The 20,315-nt window shown below is 42.5% G+C and overlaps 1 protein-coding gene across 5 annotated transcripts in view; it reads right to left on the bottom strand.

The window, feature by feature from the left end:
• Positions 1 to 9,187: 9,187 nt before the first annotated feature.
• ZNF236 (zinc finger protein 236) overlaps positions 9,188 to 20,315 on the bottom strand; it is a 118,673-nt gene continuing 107,545 nt past the window's right edge. For all 5 annotated transcript variants that reach the window (XM_058557320.1, XM_058557324.1, XM_058557321.1 and 2 more), the window contains 5 exons: positions 19,692 to 19,823; positions 17,189 to 17,386; positions 14,709 to 14,838; positions 12,065 to 12,241; positions 9,188 to 11,100 (listed from right to left, as the gene is read on the bottom strand). In XM_058557320.1, coding sequence (XP_058413303.1) covers positions 10,976 to 11,100; positions 12,065 to 12,241; positions 14,709 to 14,838; positions 17,189 to 17,386; positions 19,692 to 19,823 — 762 coding nt within the window. In that variant the 3' untranslated portion in view covers positions 9,188 to 10,975. The remainder of the gene's footprint in view (positions 11,101 to 12,064; positions 12,242 to 14,708; positions 14,839 to 17,188; positions 17,387 to 19,691; positions 19,824 to 20,315) is intronic.

Here is a 20,315-nt window from a genome sequence, read left to right as displayed (position 1 = left end):
GCACAGGGCCGCCTGTCAGCGCCCGCAGAGGAGCTGCAGGATCCTCAGATGATTTACATGTTAACAGGAGAAAGGGCAACAGGGGTCATTGTCAGGGCACGGATACTCTCACAAGAAAGAGAAATGTGAATTAATCTTTAAACAATCTTTTAAAATATATTTACATTTTGTTATCTTACCAGTGTAAACACCCTGTTACTGAGCATTAAAGATCATTGAGAAACTACTTTCTGCCATGCAGAGACATTGACAACAATAAGTGACTCTGGAAATTTTGTGTATAGTTGTTTTTGGTTACAAGAATTCTCTTTCAAAAAGATAAACTGAAATCATTTGTTTTGCTTTTAACAAAACCACTGGTTCCCTTCTGTCTCGATAGCAGGTGTGAGAAACTGCCTGCCTTGGTGAGACGTAGCAAGGAAAGCCCACTCTGGGGCAGTTGCAGAACGGCATAAGCCACTTCTCCTGGGCTCCCGGACGCAAGTGTGTTGTTGACCCATCTCAACGACAGGCAGCCCGAGGCTCCACCAGGGGGGCTGACAGACCCCAAGCCGATGCCAACCCCTCCCTTGCTCTTCACTTCTCTCCTCAAACCCCCTTGGACTGAGGAATTTGGAAAATCATGCAAAGATAATCACATTTTAAAAATTGTCTTCTTTTAGTTGGCAAGTCTGTTTTAATGTTACATATATACAAAATGCATTAAATGGTAAACCAAGCATAGATCCTGGAGTAACACAGCATTTACCCTAATCATACACTATTCAGATAAATATTTTAAAATAAAACAATACAAAACAGGAACTGAACCATAGGACATGTGTTCTCACTGAGTGCTTATCTAGAGAGCTCTGCATCTTTCCCCCTGAAGTCGAATGACGATTAATTTACCAGGCTGAGCTCCCAGAGAAGGGGCTGCTGGAACCCCAGCCTCGTAAGCAAGGATGCTCCCCATCGCAGCGTGCTTACCTTAAGGATTATGGCTAGCAGCCTAGAGGTGTCACGAGGGTCTATGGAACTGAAGGAAGGTGTTTCCCCATCAGAACAGAAAACCACAATGAGCGTGCTTTCCAATACACCGTGTCAATCTGCACAGCTGCCCACATGCCATTCCATCCAGACTGAGAACGTGGAGTTGGTAAAGAAGCCTGCCAGCTTGGAGATTGGGGTGCCAGCACAGAGGAAAGGAACTCTGGATAGAGGGTTGAGATCAGCAGCCAGTTCAGAGGTTAGTGGAGAGGATGTTAGATCAGGAGATAAGGCGCTATAGGGAAGAATGGCTTTGTAAACTGGAAGCGGGATTTTGTGAGGAGAAAGAACTGGAGACAGAGAAAAACAGTGAATGAAAAGTTTTCTTGTAGCAATTAAAAATGAGAGAGCTATGCCATTCATAATTTCTGGTGCTGTATTAGCCTGCCAGGGCTGTCCTAACACAATACCACAGACTGGGCAGCTTAAAGCACAGAAATTGTATTTCCTCACAGTTCTGGAGGGTGGAAGTCCAAGATCAAGGAGCTGGCACACTTGGTTTCTGGGGAGGCCTCTGCTTGGCTTCAGACAGCCGCCTTCTCGCTGTGTCCTCACATGGTCTTTTCTCTGTGTGCACCCACTCCTGGTGCCCCTTCTTCTTACAAGCACACCAGTCCTATCAGATTAAGACCCCACCCTTATGACCTCATTTGAACCATAATTACCTCCTAAAAGTCCCACCTCCAAATACAGTCACATTGGGAGTTAAGGCTTCAACATATGAGTTTGTGGGAGGAGGCACACAATTCAGTCCGTACCAGGTGCATATTTTTCTCATGTAACAACAAATATTTCCTAAATCCCCATTTGGCAAGATGTTATAATTAAATACCAGGACTTTGTAGTAGAGTACTGTTCCCTCTTTTCCCAAAAAGGTAACAGGAAGTGAAGCATTTTGTACATTTTCTATTATGATTTCTCCATTATAAATAGTGGATAGTCACTGAAATTCTAAGCAATGTGATATTAAGGGAGAGTTGGCCAAGTTCAGTTCAGTAAAAGCTGTGTGACTTGTTATCCATCATGGTTTACTCCAGTGTAGATGCTGCAACAACTTTCTTTGACAGCATTTGTACTGGAAGTCAAATCAATTGTCTAATTTTTGAGAAACATGTTGATTTCGATCGGCACTGTCATTTGCCCCCCAGACAAAGTCAACCTTGTCTCGACTAGGCAGGGTGAAGGCCCCTCCTCTTGTAGTCTCTTCTCAACTCTCCACCACTGTGAAATATATGTGTCTATCTAGCTACGAAATCTTGCAAACTGCTGGATTCATTAATAGGTCAGGACCCAAGAGCATCCATGAAATAACTAATCCTTCAGCTCTATCCTGCACTATCCAGGGCCTTTTCTGTTCTAAGCCCAGTTCCCTCCTCTGATTTAGAATTAATGAGAGAAGATACGGAAGAGAGAGTACACAAAGTGACAGAGTGCAGACGAGTCAGCAAGGAGTTGGTGACCACCTGGGGGAGAGAGACACTGAAGAGGTGCGCTGTGCTGATAGGACATGAATATCTCATCGTACGTCCACAGGGCCCGGGTCCGTGCTCCTCACAGCGTGTCCGTGGACAGGCAGCAGCAGCATCCCGTGGAGCTGGTTAGCCAGCAGAGTCTCAGGTCCTGCCCACACCTCCTGGATCAGAATCTGCTTTCTAAGAGGGTCCCCTGGGGGTACGTTTCTACATGGAAGACTCCCACTAGACTCCAGAGGCCAGCAGCCTGCCTGCCTTTCTTACCACGAGTTGTGGCAAAACCACTTAAGGTAACACCATTGCTGCACTGTTGTGCATCAACCTGGTCTCTTTGGAGACACTTTTATCTATAACTTGGCAAGCAAACTCAGAGCAATGAGCAATAGAAGGCTATGCCAGAATGCCTGTCAGTAAACATGGCTTTTAAAATGGGTAGCTCTTTGCTTCCCTCCTTGAGGAGAACGATGATGGCCAGGGTCTACTGTATGAGGAGGGGTCGGGTGACTGGAGACAGACAGAGGAATGGAGCAAGGCAGCAGACATGTTGTGAGTGGCAGGACAAGGCCTCTCGCTGTTGGAGGGGAGGCACATGCAGGAAGGAGGAGAGCCGGAATAAACCTGTGGTGTTGGCCAGCACTGGGAGCATCTGTGTGAACCTGTGGTTCCACGTATAGACATAGTGACGGAGAGATACAGGCGTGGATGTGTGAGCACACACACACTTGCATGCACACATGCCCCCAGGTTTTCCTAGCTCCATCCACTTGTTAGATGGTGAGCACACCCACCACTCAGCTCTTGGTTTCTAAATCTGCTCTCCACTAAAGGGAACCAGGGATCCTTGGAGAAATGGCTGATTCCAGGGAAAGAGAACAATGTCTTGTGGCCAGAAAGTAAGAAAGCGTTCAAAGAATAATGTGGCTATATAAAAGGACTCAAAAGCTACCTTGAAGAAACCCCTACTGGCACTATTTGAGCATCAAAATAAATAAGGATCCTAATGCATTGTAGCCTGGTAAATAAAATAGGAATCCACAAACTGAAATCAATATAAATACAAGAATAAATCAAGGAGGGAGAAAAGGAAGCTCTTCCTTAATATAGAATGCCAACTAATAAATGTAGGAGAAATGATCCAACTAGAGAATCACCACTTGGCAGCCATCGAACCATCGGGTAGGGGTCACAACTGGATGCTACACTAGCAGGTGCAAGTGGAATGAGGAACGTGATTGCACGGTTTCAAAGTATCTCACAAGTACTTATTGGTTACAGAGGGTAAAATGATTACAGGTTAACATTAACACCATCAATAATGGGACAAATGTACATTATGTGTCATCTTGATAAGACGCAACAAGAACACAGCATCGCTTCTGTGATGTTCTGACCAAAGATGCATGGTCTGGCCCACTCAGGAAGAAACACTGGAGGAACAAATTGGGGGACCACATGCCGAATAACTGGCCTGTGGTCTTCAGAAATGTCAAGGTAATGAGAGCCAAGGCAGAGGGGAGCTGTTCCAGTGTGAAGAGGATCAAGGGACATGAGAGCTGCGTGCCATGTGTGGTCCTGCATAAAGACGTTATGATCTGTCTGCATAAAGACATCATGATTTGCACTTTTGGCAATACTTGCATGGGGTCTTTGATGAAGAGTATGTGAAGGCTTCTTTGTACTATTCTTGCAAGTTGTGTTTGAAACTGCTTCAAAAATAAAAGGTTACACAAAAAGGATAAAGACTTTGGATTCTTAAATTTGAGAAAGATAAAGAGGACCCAGAAAAATTGCATGGTAAACAGTATCTTGGGGCAGATGGCCAGCTGTTGTCCATCTTTACCTAGGACTACTAAAAAGTTGGCTGAGATAATATCAAGATGAGTTTTTTTGTGTTAATTATTAAGAATTTCTTCCCGTAGGGCTTGGTTACCAGGGTGACCAATGATTACCTTGTTCTGATACTAAAATAATGGCATAGAACTCTCTCTCTTGGTTGGCTCAGAATAATAAAATCAGGGAAACATCTGTTTACTGGTAGAAAGGAGAGTGTGAGGCAGTGTGTGTGGGTACACAGGCTACCATTTTTCACTTTTTCCTTAGGGACTAAAGAGATTTAATACTTTAAAGGTATAGGTAACAATAAAAGCTCCTCTGTGATAGGAATAGCATTATGGATGGTGTGGAACAAATTCATCATTGACGTTTGTAAAAAATTCCCATTCATATAGTAAGCTGAGCCAGGGATATTTCAAGGCCTCCAGAAAGAATTGACAACACATTGTCCACAAGTGCGAAGGCTCTGAGGTTTTACCCTACTGGCCAGCTTATGGGAAGGCCTGCTGGTTTCCAGGGTGCTGGCAGAAGACATGAGGCCCATGGGTCAGAGACAAAGGGGTTTATTACTCACAGTAGGAAGAGCCAGAGCAGCAGCATTTGTGTTGTTACCCAAGCCCCAGTCCCCACAGGGTGACCCAAAGTGGGCCAGGTGGTGCCTGCAAGCACAGTGGGTTGTATTGTAGGAGAGAGTCCAGGGCTTAGGGAACCTGAATCTTTTATAGTAGACTGCAACTGGCCTGACCTTTGCCTCAGAGTGAGACATATCTTGATTATACTGGTGAGTAAACAAGCATTGCTTTGCTCTGGAGGAAGAAGCTCTCTCTATCTCCTAAGGCTGCGTTCTATACAAACAGCCTTGAAAAGATCATGGAGCAAAGGCAGACAGTGCTTTGCTGGTAAGACTTGCAGAAATGAGAGATCTATAGAGAATAGTTTCTGAAAACATCATAGCTCCTTAACTGAAAATAGAAGTAGAAGGTTGTAGAGCTGGGAAGGAATACATTTAATCAACTAATTTTGTAGACAAAGGGACAGGCCTAGAGAAGTTAACAGAGAGCCCTACAGACAGACAGCCAGGCAGTGCCTTGGCTAATCTGACCTGAGGTCCCAAGTCACCCTACTTCTTGGCTTTGCCAGTGCACAAGATGCTCTGTAAACTCGAGTACGCCTTTAATTGTGTTTAAATAAGAACACTCTTTCATCATAAGAGAGCCAAGCATTCTGGAAAAACTCATCTGGTGAAGCATTTTATACAGTTGAGGCAATCCACTGTAGAGGCAACAAATTTTCCATAACCTGATAATTTAAAAAAATCCCCTTCCTCCACTCACCATATTTTTAAAACTATTAAAGCAATATTCCTCTATAAACAAATAAGCAAGAAGAATGGTAAAACAATTTCTTACCATTCCCTCTGAGCAAAGTCCAGGAAAAAAATCAATATCGCTTTAGCTATTTCAGTCCGAAAAATGTATGGAGTTCCTACTCTGTGCTAGGAAAAAGGTGAACTAAGAAAAAAGATATCTTTCATTTGTTATTTCAACAGGATAATGACTCTATAAACTATGAACTTCTAAAAGTTTGGAAACATATCTTTAAAAAGGATTAGATGCTACAATATAAACCAACTCCATTGCTATTTCCAGGAAAGCCCAATAGCCCACATGTCTTGTGAATGGATAAACTGATATTACAATTGATTTTCATTTCATTTCAAGTCACTCTCCAACACCCGACAAACGAGAGAAAGAAGAAAATATCCTCAAGCATAGAAAGTTAGACACCCTCACACTATTCAAACCCCATAGATCTGAATTTACTGCAAATTCAGCACTGTTGTATTGTGTTAACCCATGCTGAAAATGTACCTAGAGAAAATGTCCATCTTTAAATGGGTATAACTCACCCAAGACCCAAATAAGTAAATATACAGGAGTTTAAAAATAATACAAAAACTATTTTTATTATTCTTAAAGCCAGCACAGTGGCTTTTGGCATAACTATCCATTTCTAATACAAAATTGGATTAAGTAAATATCATCCAATGTATAAATAGACCATGAAATAATTTTGAAGATAAAAAAAGGTTTCTTCTGTAAATAAAAAAAAAATTAAAAATTTTCTTTAGTGGTGAATCCAGAATGAATCATTATGTCATTTTAGAATTTGTCAGATTACAAATCTTGATTTAATACAAAGTCTTCATGCTGTAAAGCATTAAACATAAAAAGATTAAATAGCAAAATCTTTTATGATTACTGCCTTTTGCTCCTGCCACTTAATCTTTATTTTTTAGTTCTTTACAATATTTTATTAGTCATCCATATAAAAAACTGGCACAGTGCCTCTGTGTAAAATGTGGGTGGGTGTGACAGGGAATGAGTGTGTGTGTGCTCATTTGTGCATGAGTGTGACTGAGAAGGGGATCAACTCAGACTGGACAATGAAGACCAAACGTGACACTTGGTGTAGGAACCTTACCGAGACCAAGACAATGTCTTTACTAGGGACATGCAGGGCTTCTAACCTTCCAAAAAGTCTGTTTGCTCCTACTTTTTTTTTTTTTTTTTTTTTTTTTTGTGAGGAGATCAGCCCTGTGCTAACATCCGCCAATCCTCCTCTTTTTTTGCTGAGGAAGAGGGCCCTGGGCTAACATCTGTGCCCATCTTCCTCCACTTTATATGGGACGCCGCCACAGCACGGCCTGCCAAGAAGTGCGTCGGTGCGCGCCCGGGATCCGAACCAGCGAACCCCGGGCCGCCGCAGCGGAGCGCGCGCACCCAACCGCTTGCGCCACCGGGCCGGCCCCTGCTCCCACTTTTTAAACAATGAAGAACTTGATTTCTAAAATGCTAATTTTCGCTAGAAGAAGGTAAAGATATAGAGGCCCCAAACATGTATGTCAGCATTTTTGAAATTCTAAAAATTCCAAAACACCTACATTACATAAATAGAGATTAAGTGGCAAAAAGAGAAGAAATCTAGATCCAGAAGTATCAATTTTATAATTTCATCTTGCCTCACTTTATACAATAAATTGTAGAAAAAGGATAAATTAGCAATGATCAACTCCTGGATTAACTTTTTTTTGGTGGGGGGAGCACAGTATTGTCTTTGAAATAAACTTCTGGAAAAAAATATGCAAAAAACAGGCATGAGATATCTCTAAAAATAATAACCAGAAAGCAGATCTATATATCTTACATATTTTCTTTAAAAGATGTTACATAAAGCTGATCATTTGTTAAAAATGTGTCTTCATGAGTTGTGAATATTCTTCTGCAGAGGAAAGTCCGTGGAAGAACAGGAGTCCACTGCACTTGCTACAGTCTGTGCCTGTACTAACGCATGCGCCTCTTGCACATCAGCAACATGTAAGAGTTTAGATGAAGTCAGAGAACACCAGGTTTAACTGTAAAGCTCAAATTCACATTTCCTTAAAAATGACAATGGGCAGGGGAGTACAAAATACTGTACTAGAAACATTCCCTAGTTAAATGCTGAAACCGGATGGAACGGAAATTTGACGGAACAATGGCAGTTACTCATTAGGACAGATTGTTCACGTTCCATCAGTAACACATCGTCAGAGGATGGAGAACAGTTGGATGAGCTTCCTACGGAACTCACAGGCAGCAGGCTCATCTCCGTTCCTTGTGGGATGCCCCTACTTAATACCTGCCAAAGCACCGAAGTATTTAACAGGGGCAAAAGGAGAGCTCGGGGATGGGGGCATTTGAGTTCACATTTTTGAAAAGATGTTTTAATTGAATCTATGAAAATAGGACCACTTCTGCATGACCTAACGGGTTGGATTCTACGCACACTAGACTCCTCCTGCTCCCTCAGCATCACACAAACGCAGTTTTGAGTTTAGTATCTGTGGCAAGGCAATTCTTCCTTTCAGCTTATCTAGCTGCTTTACATTTTACCACAAAAGTGGTTTAGACAGTTATGAACTTTCAAAAGGTACCTAAAGGACCAGGATACTATTTAATATGGCCAATGATGAAAATAACTGGGAACAGTAATGATACTTGTAGCTAATACAGATGGCGTGCCTGTCACTGAGCCTTATCCTGATTTTTAAGGTGTGAAGCTCTTCAAGTAGACCTTATAAGGGTGAGCTTGCATTGTCTGGACTTCACAGGGGTAAAGGAAAATATCATTACACTTCTTTTCTGTTAAAAATTACCTGAACTTGAAATTAATTCAAGTGCCAAACTATTTTATATTAAGTATTTTAAAAAGAAAAAAAATTAATCACATTTCCTAACTTCATTTTTTATTGTTCTTCCAAAGCAGATATGCTGAGATATTTCTAAAAATACAGTTATCAATCCTCAAAACCCTGGTTATGCAGGAAGCTAGAAATCTCGTCAGAAGACTTTTTATCAACCAGTAACAATAAAGATCACTCTGTACTCCACCAAAGGTTCAAGTGAAATTATGTCTTTACAAAACCTTATATTTTCAAGAAAAGTTTTGCAAAGCAGCAGCTTTTACAATCGGGAAGGAAATCAAAACAATGCATTAATGTCTTGTGTTTGCCTGCTAATAAATTGGGAAAACTCACAAAATGGATTGTTGATAGACTTTTTCTTTTTCTTTAACCAAAACAAGAGCAGGCTTCAGATTCCCCCGGTAAGGACTGACTTAAGCAGGCAGTTCACCAATACAGTTCACTGAACTAAGCTTTCCGCACAATTAGGAATTAAACAAACCCCTTTTAGAGACTGTCCTGAGATGACATTTAATGCTAAAACCAAAATAAATAAGCTAGCAAGAACAAAATTTTAAAAATTCCAATAATTTCAATTTTGGGGATATTTGTTCACCAAAATTAATCAACATTTCTAAAATATTTTAATACAAAATTATAAAAGAAAGTGCATTAAAAGCAGAACTTTTAAAACTCTGGCACAATTACAATTATTCTGAATATACTGACTACAGCCAGGTATACACACTGACATTCAAGGAAAACCTCAGGGTATATAATAAGTCCAGCATCACAAGAATAAGTCAAATAAGGCTTTTTTTCCTTAAAAAAATATACAATACACAAAGCAGTTTGAAAAAAAAGAGTAATATTATTTAACAGCTTTCTGACTTAAATATTTTCACATAACAAAAGCTTTTATATCACCATCAGTATTACTTATATACATATGCCAAAAGTGAACAACAAAAAATCAAAAGATGCCCTTTCAAAAAATAACAGTGAAATGTCTCTTTCGTCAGGAATCGAAATGAGCTCCTCTCTTAATATACAAAGTCCATACAATATTTATAATAAAACTGCTCTCTTCTGAAACCAGGGAGACAATGAGAGAAAATAAAGGCAATTATTTCTCAGGAAAAACAAAAAACCACCCCAGCTTTATATTACAATGAAAAAGATATCCATTTATTAATAAAATGAATACAATACTGATCTGAAGTGCTCGTAGGGAGGTAAAAACTTTGATGCTCTCTTTGTAATTGGAACTAGTGCTTATATTTACAAAATATACTGTTCAGCCACACAGAGGCCCATATATCTGTATATGTACATATGTATTTATATATAGAACATATAAATAATTTCAAAGGAGAAATTCACATGAAGTAAAGAACTTTCCGTCTTTGGAATGCTGTAGGAACGCCGTGCACTCTGCCCCGGCACGGGCGGGGATTTGGTTTGGGACATGTACAATGTGGCACCATTGATGACACTAAAGAATTCCCTGAAATAAAAAACACACCTGCTTATGCATGAAGAGGAAATCCGGGGCTTGTATGGGTTCTTATCCTCAAACTACAAACGCACTTCTTAATTATCAAGGAAGACAGGGCCGAGCTTACTTGGTTCCTAGGAAACAATTCTGTGATTTCCTGTTGGCGATGTATGGCTTGTGCTTTCTGCAATAATCTAACCCATGTACCTGAACATCGATTTGGGGAGACGTGTGGCGTCCCCCCGTGCAGACAGGTAACCCTCATTTGTGTGTCAGGTTTACTCTGCTCCCCATGTTTAGGCCCCAGACACTGCATTCTTGTAACTAATGATTAGACATTTGTAATGGAGAGAGAATTGGTCCAGCCATCTCTCAAGGTATTAGTTATATTAACTTATGGTGGACTAAAAAGAGTCAATTTCTACTAATTTCAAAATGCACAGAGAAAAAAGTGGACAAAACTTCCCTGTGTTCTAACAATTTTTCTGAACTTCATGCACCTATCTTATGTGTGTTTTATAATCTATGCTTCTTATAACAGAGAGCACGGAGGAAAATCTATCTTACTTTTTCCATGTTAACTTTTGTCTTTGCTAATACAAAGAAATCACACGACAATGATAGTAAGATCCAGTTAACTTCTTTTTTAACTAGATACACTGGCCACGGAATGGAAGGTGAGACTGCTATTGTAGTACCTGAGTTCAGCGATCTGTAGACAAATGAGAACAACGCGTCTACATTTTCCCCAGTTTTTTTCTAAGTCTCTGAAAGACAATGATTCTTTAGATAATTTTATAGCTAAAAAACTATTGTGGTAACATTGTTAACACTTGAAGCTTCAAAACCGAAATTCCAAGTGCTTTGTTCTTCACAACATTTAACTTCAGAAACGCTCTTAAGAGACGTCAGGCTGTGTCAGAACACATTGGCCAGGGCCTGCCACTCGCTTGCGGCCTCTTGCACCACTTCTTCCAGGTGGAGGGTCCGGCTCAGCTCCTCCCCGCCATGCTCCTGGTGGCCAGCGGATTCCTGCAAAGTTCCTGCAGTGTAGACAAGGCAACAACAGGCAGAGTCTCAGACATTCAGCACAATTATTCACGTTAAATAAAGACAATTTAAACACAGACAAGAAATTTCTAAATTGATTTGCTTTCCATCCCAGTGGAAAAAAATAATTTGAGCTGCAGGTTAAATAATTCTGTCGGTGGTGACAATCACTTTATTTGAATATGAATACACATACACTTGTTTCGTATGCTCACTCCCATAAAGGTTTATTAATACAATTATCAGTGATGAGTGATTAATAATTAATAAAATAACATGCATGATTTTCCTAACAGAAAGTAAAGTAGGAAGCGTAGACATTAGAGCGTAGACATGAGAATAAATGTTCTCCTCCTCAAAAACTCCCACAACAAGAAGTGTTCTATTCCCTGTGGTTCTCCATACACCGCTGCACACTACACCACTCACCATGGAGGGCCCGGCTAACGTCACTCATGGACCACACCATCCCAAACCACTAACATGAACCTGAGATACGTGCCTCTGAAACTCGCTGATTCTGTCAGAGACACATGACGGCTCTATTCACACTACATTTCTAGCTCCCCCCTCCCTGTATAGCGACTATGTCCACTGCAGCCTTGTCTAGGCTATTCAGTGTCATTCCCAGATTCTGTGTGGAGACAGAGATGATCAGGAGGGAGACAAGCAGTCCACAAGGAGGACGGAGGCCCATCGGTGCGCCTGCTCTGAGTCACAGGATGCACACAGAGGGCACGCAGCGCAGATGCGGCCTGACTCTGACCCCAGCGCTCGGCAACACGCACACTGAGACAGAGCCTTGGACTGCACGCTGCAGGCAAAGCGGCCTTCCTGAAACCCTGCGGAGACGACGTGGCACGGACCCCTCGGGCACTGACCACTCACTACAGAGAGTTCTGTCTGTCACAGGTCACTTACAAACACGGCTTCTCAGGCAGACAGTGCGTCCCTTACCAGTGTAGCTATGGGCCCTCTTCATGTGGAGCTTCATGTTGCTCTTCTGGGTGAAGCCCATGACACAGTAGTCGCACTTGTAGGGCCTCTCCCCGGTGTGCTTCTTCATGTGCACCTGTAGAGCACTCTTCTGATTAAAGGCCTTCTCACAGAGACTGCAACGGAATGGCCGCTCCCCTGAGGGAAAGGACAGTCACACCTCAGTGTCTCTTAGGAGACCTCATTTGACAAGCATGTATAGACAAAAATAATTCTGAAGAAGCTATGCAAGTTCTAAAAAGATCATAATGATGTTCTTTCTGCCACATCACTCAGATTGCTAATTCACAGGATTCCAGCAAATCAACTCCATGGTGAGGCACAAAATAAAACTATTTAATCAAAAGCTATTAAAAGCCCTGGAAACATCTAGAAATAAAAGTAGAGCACATATGGTTTAAACAAAATGTTTCTAATACATCGTGGGCAGTAAAGCAAAAAAGACATTAAGGACACAAGAATATCAAATCCATTTAATTAAAAGCATGATTTTATACTATATTTTTTACAATGTTATTTAATAGCTTTCAATACAGCTTTTAAGAGCTGTATTTATAGCTTCAATAGCTTTTAACACAGACACCGAGAAAGGGAAGGAAAAGCTGCCAAGTCTGACTTCTGCTGGGAGCCGCCTAGATGAGCACTCCTCCAGGATCTGGTGCCGTCCCTACTCAGCACCCTCCTCTGCGTCACCCGCCCCGGGCCTGGCAGTCCTGTGTCCCCTGCTGCCACTCACTCATCCCCGCACACTCACCCACTTCCAAGCTCCCAGGGGCTGAGTCCTTTCCTGTGCCAGGGCTGGCACAAACCTTTCCCCTTGGTCTAGAAGGTTCTTGCCCATGCACTCTGCTTGGCTGCCTCCTGGTCAGGCATCTGGTCCCTTTCCCACGAGGCCCTCCTGGATCATGTGTCAGCACGAGGCCCCGCAAGGCTGCTCTTCATCCTCCCAGGGTGTCACCTATGCCATGCCTAAGTCTGTTCCTCCTTCTGTCCAGTGGCCTCCACAAAGGAGGTCTCACCACAGCTCACCTGTGGGAGGCAGAGTCCTAAAAATGGCCCCCAAGATCTCCTGCCCTAATCCCTGGGACTGTGAATATGAGGATGTCACCCCTGCTATTATGTTCTGCTACATGGAAAAAGAGGACTGTCACAGAGGTAATTAAGGTCACTAGTTAGATGATTTTGGGTGAGTCAAAAAGGCGGTTATCCTGGCAGGTCCACTCTAATCACATGCGCCCTTTAAAAGCAGAGGGTTCTCTGGCTGGAGGCAGATGGGGAAGTTGGAGAGATAAGAAGCCGGAAAAGCACCTTTGCTGGTTTGAAGGTGGAGCGTCCACGATGCGGTCCCCAGCCAGCAAGTACACAGACACATGTGTTAAGTGGGTCTCTCCAAACCCTTCAGATGCATCTATTTTATTGTAAAAGGCAACTAGTAGTTTCTTTCTCTTAAACAAAAGCTATTTGCTGAACACCTGGTTGGCGCTGGAATCTGTGCTGATAAACAAGGACAACACTGAGAAGGCACGAACCCGCGGGCCAGGTAAGGACCTCAATGCAGAGTGTGGCTTGGGGCACCGCTAGGTACAGCAGCCTCTTGGGGAGGGGTATCCACACTGACACCTGAGGGTCAGTCAGAGATGGGCAGGCAAAGGGGGAGAAGGGCCGGGAAGACAATAACCAGCCAGAGAGAACACTCTTCGCAAGTGTCGGGGCACCAGACAGCAAGGTGAATTCAAGAACCTGAGACTTCCCACGGCCGGGGTGCTGGAGGGACAAGGATGTGGATTATGAAGGCTTCACAGGTCGCAGGGTTCCACTGTGAGGTGCTCAGAAGGGAAACGAGACTGCATATTTGCCTCTTAGGGTTTCAGTCTGGCTGCTGTGTGAACACAGGGCTGGAGGAGCGGCGGGGAGACCAGACCAGGTGGGAGGCCGATTCCGTAGTCCTGAGGACACTGTCAGCCAAAGCAGAGTAGGGCCATGGCAACAGAGAGCAAAGGGAGGCTCTGAGGGAGAGGCAGCCCGCAGGATCCACAGAACTGGGGACTGGAGATGGGCTGACGGTGCAGAAGTGAGTCAGGGATGATGTCCAGTTTGTGTGTGAGCAGCAGAGGCCAGTAAGACCTTGGCAAGAGTGTCAGTGGGGTGGGACAGAGGGTTGAGGTGGGTCATCACAAGAGGCAGAGAGAGACGGGAGTCTCTTTCTTTGTTTTGTTGTTTTTTTCTCTAAGACACAAGACTTGAGTAGATTTAGGTGGTGACAGGAAAAGCCAGTAAAGAAAAGTTTGAAGATATAAGAGAAAGACAAGGAATGAAGTCCTCCAAGGCACGAGGAGACGGGACCTGGAGGACGGGGGGTGGGCAGGGTGCCAATGCAGTCCAGGTTCCAGGACGGCAAGGGAGTTCTTGCCTGATGGCTTCTATTTTCTATGGTCACAGTGTAAATAGCAAAAACTTTTACTTGAAAAAGTTAGCGTGATAAATTGATCAAAAATTAGGAGAAAACTGAATATATGGACTTTGCTTTATAAATAATGCATTATATCGTAAATGAACATTTACTTGCTGTTTGCCCCTAAACCAGCACCACGCTGTGTGTCGTTACCTGTGTGGATGCGGCTGTGTCGTTCCAGCTGGCTGGGTTTGGCAAAAGCCTTTTCACAAGTGTCACATTTAAACACTCTCGGCTTCTGAGAGCTTAAAGAAGGACCGGCTTGATGTGTCTGCATATGCTCCTAGCAAAGGCAAGACACAGAAATGAAGAGATATTTAAGATCACGGCAGAACCTTACAGACTTGAAACAGTAAAGGAAAAACAACCAATCACAGAAATTCAGGTCAGTGGCAAGGATAACAATTGGCCATCTCTGCTCAGCATTCTCCCGATTCTCACGGGTCACATCAGAGGCTGGTGGTGTGTGGTGGACCCAGGATCCACTCCAAGTCCCTTGTCTACCAGCTGTGTGCCTTTGCAGCTTCTCAGACCTCCCTTGTTGTAGAGGGCCGGGACAGTTTTTAGGAGGACTGGTCAGGTATTTTGTAGGATGTCTCTCAACTGAGGTTTGCCTGATGTTTTCCCCGTGATTAGACCAGGGTTATGGGTTTGGGGAGGGAGAGTCCCATTTCCATCCCAGGACATCAATGATATATACAACATGCTTCATGACTGCCGACATTGACCTCGACTACCTGGCTGAAGTAATGCTGTCAGGTTTCTCCACTGCAGTTAGTCTGTTTATCAACCCCTCCCATCGTGTACACTCTGGAGGGAAATAGGAAGTGACTACGCAGCTCACGCCTCAGGAGCGGGGAGGCATCCTCCTGAGAGTGGAGTGTCTACATCCATTATTTGGAATTCTTCTGCACGGGAGGTTTGTCTCTTCTTCCTCATCTATTCATCTACTCAATCAATCATATTCATAGCAGTAAGGACTCACAGATATTTGTTTTGTACTGTGGGTTATAATCCAATATTACTTCACTTTTGTTCTTGCTCCAATTGTTTCAGCTCTGGCCACCAGGAGCTCTTTCCGTTGGCTCCCATGTCCCTTTGACATGTTCCCATTATTGTGCACGTGTGTGTGTGCGCGTGTGCGCGTGATGGGCACGTCCTTATTTTCTGACACAATGTAGGTTTTTTAAAATCTCCAATTTTTGAAGATCATCCAGAGAAAGTAACTTATACGTATTAAAAAAGCCACATTTAGTCTTTCAAATTGTATAACATCGTTTCAGAATGTTTATGGAAAAGTTATGCCTTATATATAGCAATATATATTATTTAAAACATCTTAAGAAGTTTTTTTTAACCATTTTTATTCTGTTGCCTCTTTAAAAGGATTTATTCTTTTAGACAATATTACTGTGGCTATAATTTCTGTACTCGCTACTATGAGCTAAGTATTGTGCTAAGCACTTATACAGTCCTCAAAATAACCATAAAATGTAATTATTAATATCCTTATTTTACAAATTAGGAAACCGAAGCTGTGGATGGTACGTGACCTGACCAATATCACAGAGATTCTAAGTGGTGGAGTCAAATTCAAACAGAGGTCAGATACGGTGGGAATTCCTCGGTAGTAAGTAGCACACACCAATCCCACTGTTGCAGCCCTTTGAAGAGTTCATTTATACTCGGTGTTTTAAAACTGAACATAGAGTCTTCTTTTCAAAATATATTAACATTGGGGTCCCTCAACTCAGAAAACACAGTAGAAAAAGAGGTGAGAAGCACTAGCTACTTGTATGTCTGGAGAACAGAAATCTAGGTTTACTAACTGAATGACTCATTTAAAGGCCTTGCAAAAGGAAGTCTGGGATCCATTATGTATTAATTAGTTACCGCACTATGATGCTTTTGGTAACTAAGAAGTGGTGGTGGAGGAGCACTGGCCTAAAAGCCACAGGACCCAGTCACACATCCCCACCTGGACACCTCACCTGACGGACGGTCCTGGAAATCACTTTAGAGAGCTCTTCCTCACACTTTTCTCTACTGTGTGGACATTCCCTAGTTTACCCAACCACTCTCCCACGTGTGGGCACTCAGGTGGCTTCCAATTATTTGCAGTTACAGACGATGCTACAATGGATAATCTTGGGCATATATATTTTGTGCTGATTCCCAAGGTGGGTGCAGATACAGTTTGGTTGGGTACCGCCTCATTCCCCTACAGGAAGTCATACCAACTTTCAGTCTCACCAGCAATTACGGGAGTTCTTGTTTCCCCACGGCCCCGCCAATAGGTGCTGAGAGGTTTTTTAAATATTTGCCACTCTGATAAGGTAAGAAATGGTATTGCAATGTTATTTTCATTTGCATTAGACACTGATCTTGAATTGCACGTGAATATGCAATCTGTTAAACTGTACAGCCAACAGATCTATTAAACCTAAAACAACCTGGTAAATACATTTACCTCCATTGACCTTTTCCTCAAAAAAGTGGGAAAATTTGTTTCTCAGGTCTTTTCACTAGCAAGTTCCACGACATTCACTGACTCGTACAATCTGTTGAGCACCTCTAATCTGAAGTGAATAGCAGCAGCACCGGCGGGATGAGAGCCGCACCGCAGAGCGTACCTTGAGGTGAGTGGCGCGCTTAAAGGCCTTCCTGCACACGGGGCAGACGTGGATGCGCTCCCTGCCATGCACCTCCTTGCTGTGATGCAGCAGCATCGCGGCCGATGCGCAGGTGCGGCCACACTCCAAGCACTGGTGCAGCCGGCCCTCCTTCGCGGGCTGGCCGCCCTGGGCCAGGTTGGCAGAGACGTCAGTTACCTGGAGCGGGTCAGAAATCCCGCGACGTTACTGGATTGGTGCAGTTTTCAAACTGACAGATGGCAAAATAATACAAGATACACACTAATACAGGGATACCCAGCCCACTGGGGACCCTCAGCATTGCATTAGACCAGCGCCGCACCCCCCTGCCATCCCCCACTTTGGAATGCTTGAAGTGCGCTGACTGCGCAGGGGTTAGAGAAGAGAACAGTGTTACGTGTGTGCAATCACTTGGGTGCAAATCCAGCTCCAACATTCCTGTCTTGGCCCTGAGAAATGATAACTAAGAACAGTACCTCCCTATCAGGGGTTGGTGACAGTAAAATGAGGTAATAATATAAGAAAGGTGCTGAGGACAGAACCTGGCACATAACAAGCATTCAGTAAATGTTACTAGTGGTAGTGGTTTTAGCTTAGCCAAGTAGTAAAGATATTGCTAAAAAAATGCTACTGCTTTAGTTGAAGATCTTCCTCAGCAAACTGCATTATAAATAATACTTAGTTTAGTAGCAAAAGGTGTTTTTAGCTTTTGATGGGATTAAAGCGTTTTTCCAAACTTTGGATCACAACCAATTAGTAGGTTTTCAAATCATTTTAATGGGATGCCACCAACATCCTAAAAAGAAAGAAATAAAGCAGGAGGAGTTTATCACTCAGCTCTTAGAAACAACAGAGTTCAGTTTTGCAGATGAAAATTTGTATGTGATGACTTAGTGAAAGAAAATTATAAACAATTATAAAGAAAATTGATGATATTTGTCAACATTTTTATTATTTAATAAATAGTTTATCAAATACTTTTTCATAATACTAGAATATACAGAAATGGATGAAGTTTAAAGAAAAATACTTAACAACAACAAAATATTTCTACAAGGTGCTCTAATATTATTAATCTGTACTTTAAATTTAAAAAGTGGAATAAAAAAAGAATAAAATAGAAAAGATCAGAAGAGCAAACGAAATGCAAATATGTCACACGCCATAAGGGTAGGTATTATTTTGTGACACCTATGTCAGGTGTGCATGTGTCCACACATGAGTGTCTGTGTGTGTAAAGAAAAGAAACAACAAAAACACACGTTTTTGAAATTGTGTTTTCAGGTCATTGCATAAAATACATTTCTTGTGAGTGAAAAGAAGTTTGAAAACCACTGGGATAAATGATATTCAAGGCTGTTCTGTACCGCAGATAAAAAACCACATGATTAAAATAAATGATACACAGCGAAGTACACTAACTAAAACACAACCCTGGAGTTAGTGGTGCTATTATTATCCATTGACTCTTACAAATATTTATCAGTAGCTAGAGTAACTAAAATACGAGCAGAACTGTTTCTGAATCAAATATTTCATTCATGAGAAGCGAGCGTTCAGTGTCTGCGTCCCTTCACTGTAACCACGAGTAGAACAGATTTCTGAGTCCTGTGAGTCCTTCTCGTGCATCACTGACCTTGAGCGTGGTCTTGGGGACCCCCAAGACAAATGTGCTCAAGTTACACAAACTGAAACTCAGCTAGATAAGCTCTAGTTACTCAGGCCAGATTGGGGGAAATCCCCAGTGCTGGGTATGTCCCATTTCTTTATGAAAATAGTCCTTGTCCCACTGAAAGACCAATGAATAATTATCTTGAAACTCATTTGCTAAAACTGCTTAAGCACAAAATTTAATGCTTCTTAAATTCAAAGATTATGTATTAACTGTACTTCTAACTCTGAAAAGTTTTAAAGAAAGAGTTTTTAGACTCTTCTGTATTTAGAACTATCATTTGCTAAATGTTTTGGCCCCCCAAAACATGCATTTTAAGAAAAGAGACTAGTCAAATGACAAATAGGTCATGCACACACACATGTATGTGTCCAAAAAAGGTACAATAAGACTTAAAAGAATCAGCAAAGGTAATACAAGAAAACCTACAAAAAGAACTAAATGCAAGTCAACGGCCATGTGAAGTCTGATCAGTAGGCAAATACAGGAAGATACTAATAAATTTAAAACTAGATTTACAAATTATTACTTGCTACATCTCATTTTGTGGTGCTAAAACCCCACCCCACTAAACACCAAATCCCGGAATGAATGAGGTCTAGTATCAGTCGTTCAACACACGCTGTCCCCTGGAGCCTCCCCAGCTCAGCACACTCTTCACTCAGGACTCGGCTGGAGACACATCCCCTCAGAAGCGGGCCCCAACCACCCGAGCCACACAGCACTCCCCACAACCCTCCATCCCGTCCCTTCTGAATCTATGCTTTTTAGAAAACTAGAAACAACTGTGAGTAGAAGTGCATACTGCACCTGGTAGGTGATTTCCTCACAAGCAGCAGAGGAGGGCTGTGGGGTGTGGCTCACCAGGATGACCTGCGGAGAGCCTGCTCCTGCTGGGCCCGAGAGGGAGGGGTCCGTGAGTAAGGCAGGGAACTGCTGGCCCTGGCAAAGATGACCACTGTGTTAGAAGTTATAACGTTATCACATCCAGTAATCATTTAAAAGATCTTTTATGGTGCAGTCACTTTGGAAAACAAGTTGGCAGGTACTCAAAAAGTTAACCGCAGAATCACCACGTGACTCAGCAATTCCACTCGTAGGCACCTACACAAGAGAAATGAAAACCTACATCCACTTGAAACCTTGTACATGAATGTTCACAGCAGCACAATTCACAGTAGCCAAACAGGGGCAACAACCCAAATATCCCTTAACTGATGAATAGACAAACAAAATGTGGTATATCTATACAATGGAATATTATTTGGTGATAAAAAGGAATAAGTATGACACATGCTCCAACATGGATGAACCTAGAAGACAATATGCTGAGTGAAAGAGGCTAGTCACAAAAGACCACATGTTGTATGATTCCATTTATGTGAAATATCCACAATAAGCAACTCAATAGAGACAGAATGGAGATGAGAGGTT

Source organism: Diceros bicornis, chromosome 16 (genome assembly GCF_020826845.1).
Source record: "Diceros bicornis minor isolate mBicDic1 chromosome 16, mDicBic1.mat.cur, whole genome shotgun sequence".
Taxonomy (NCBI): domain Eukaryota; kingdom Metazoa; phylum Chordata; class Mammalia; order Perissodactyla; family Rhinocerotidae; genus Diceros; species Diceros bicornis.
This window is presented reverse-complemented; position numbering and strand designations above follow the sequence as displayed.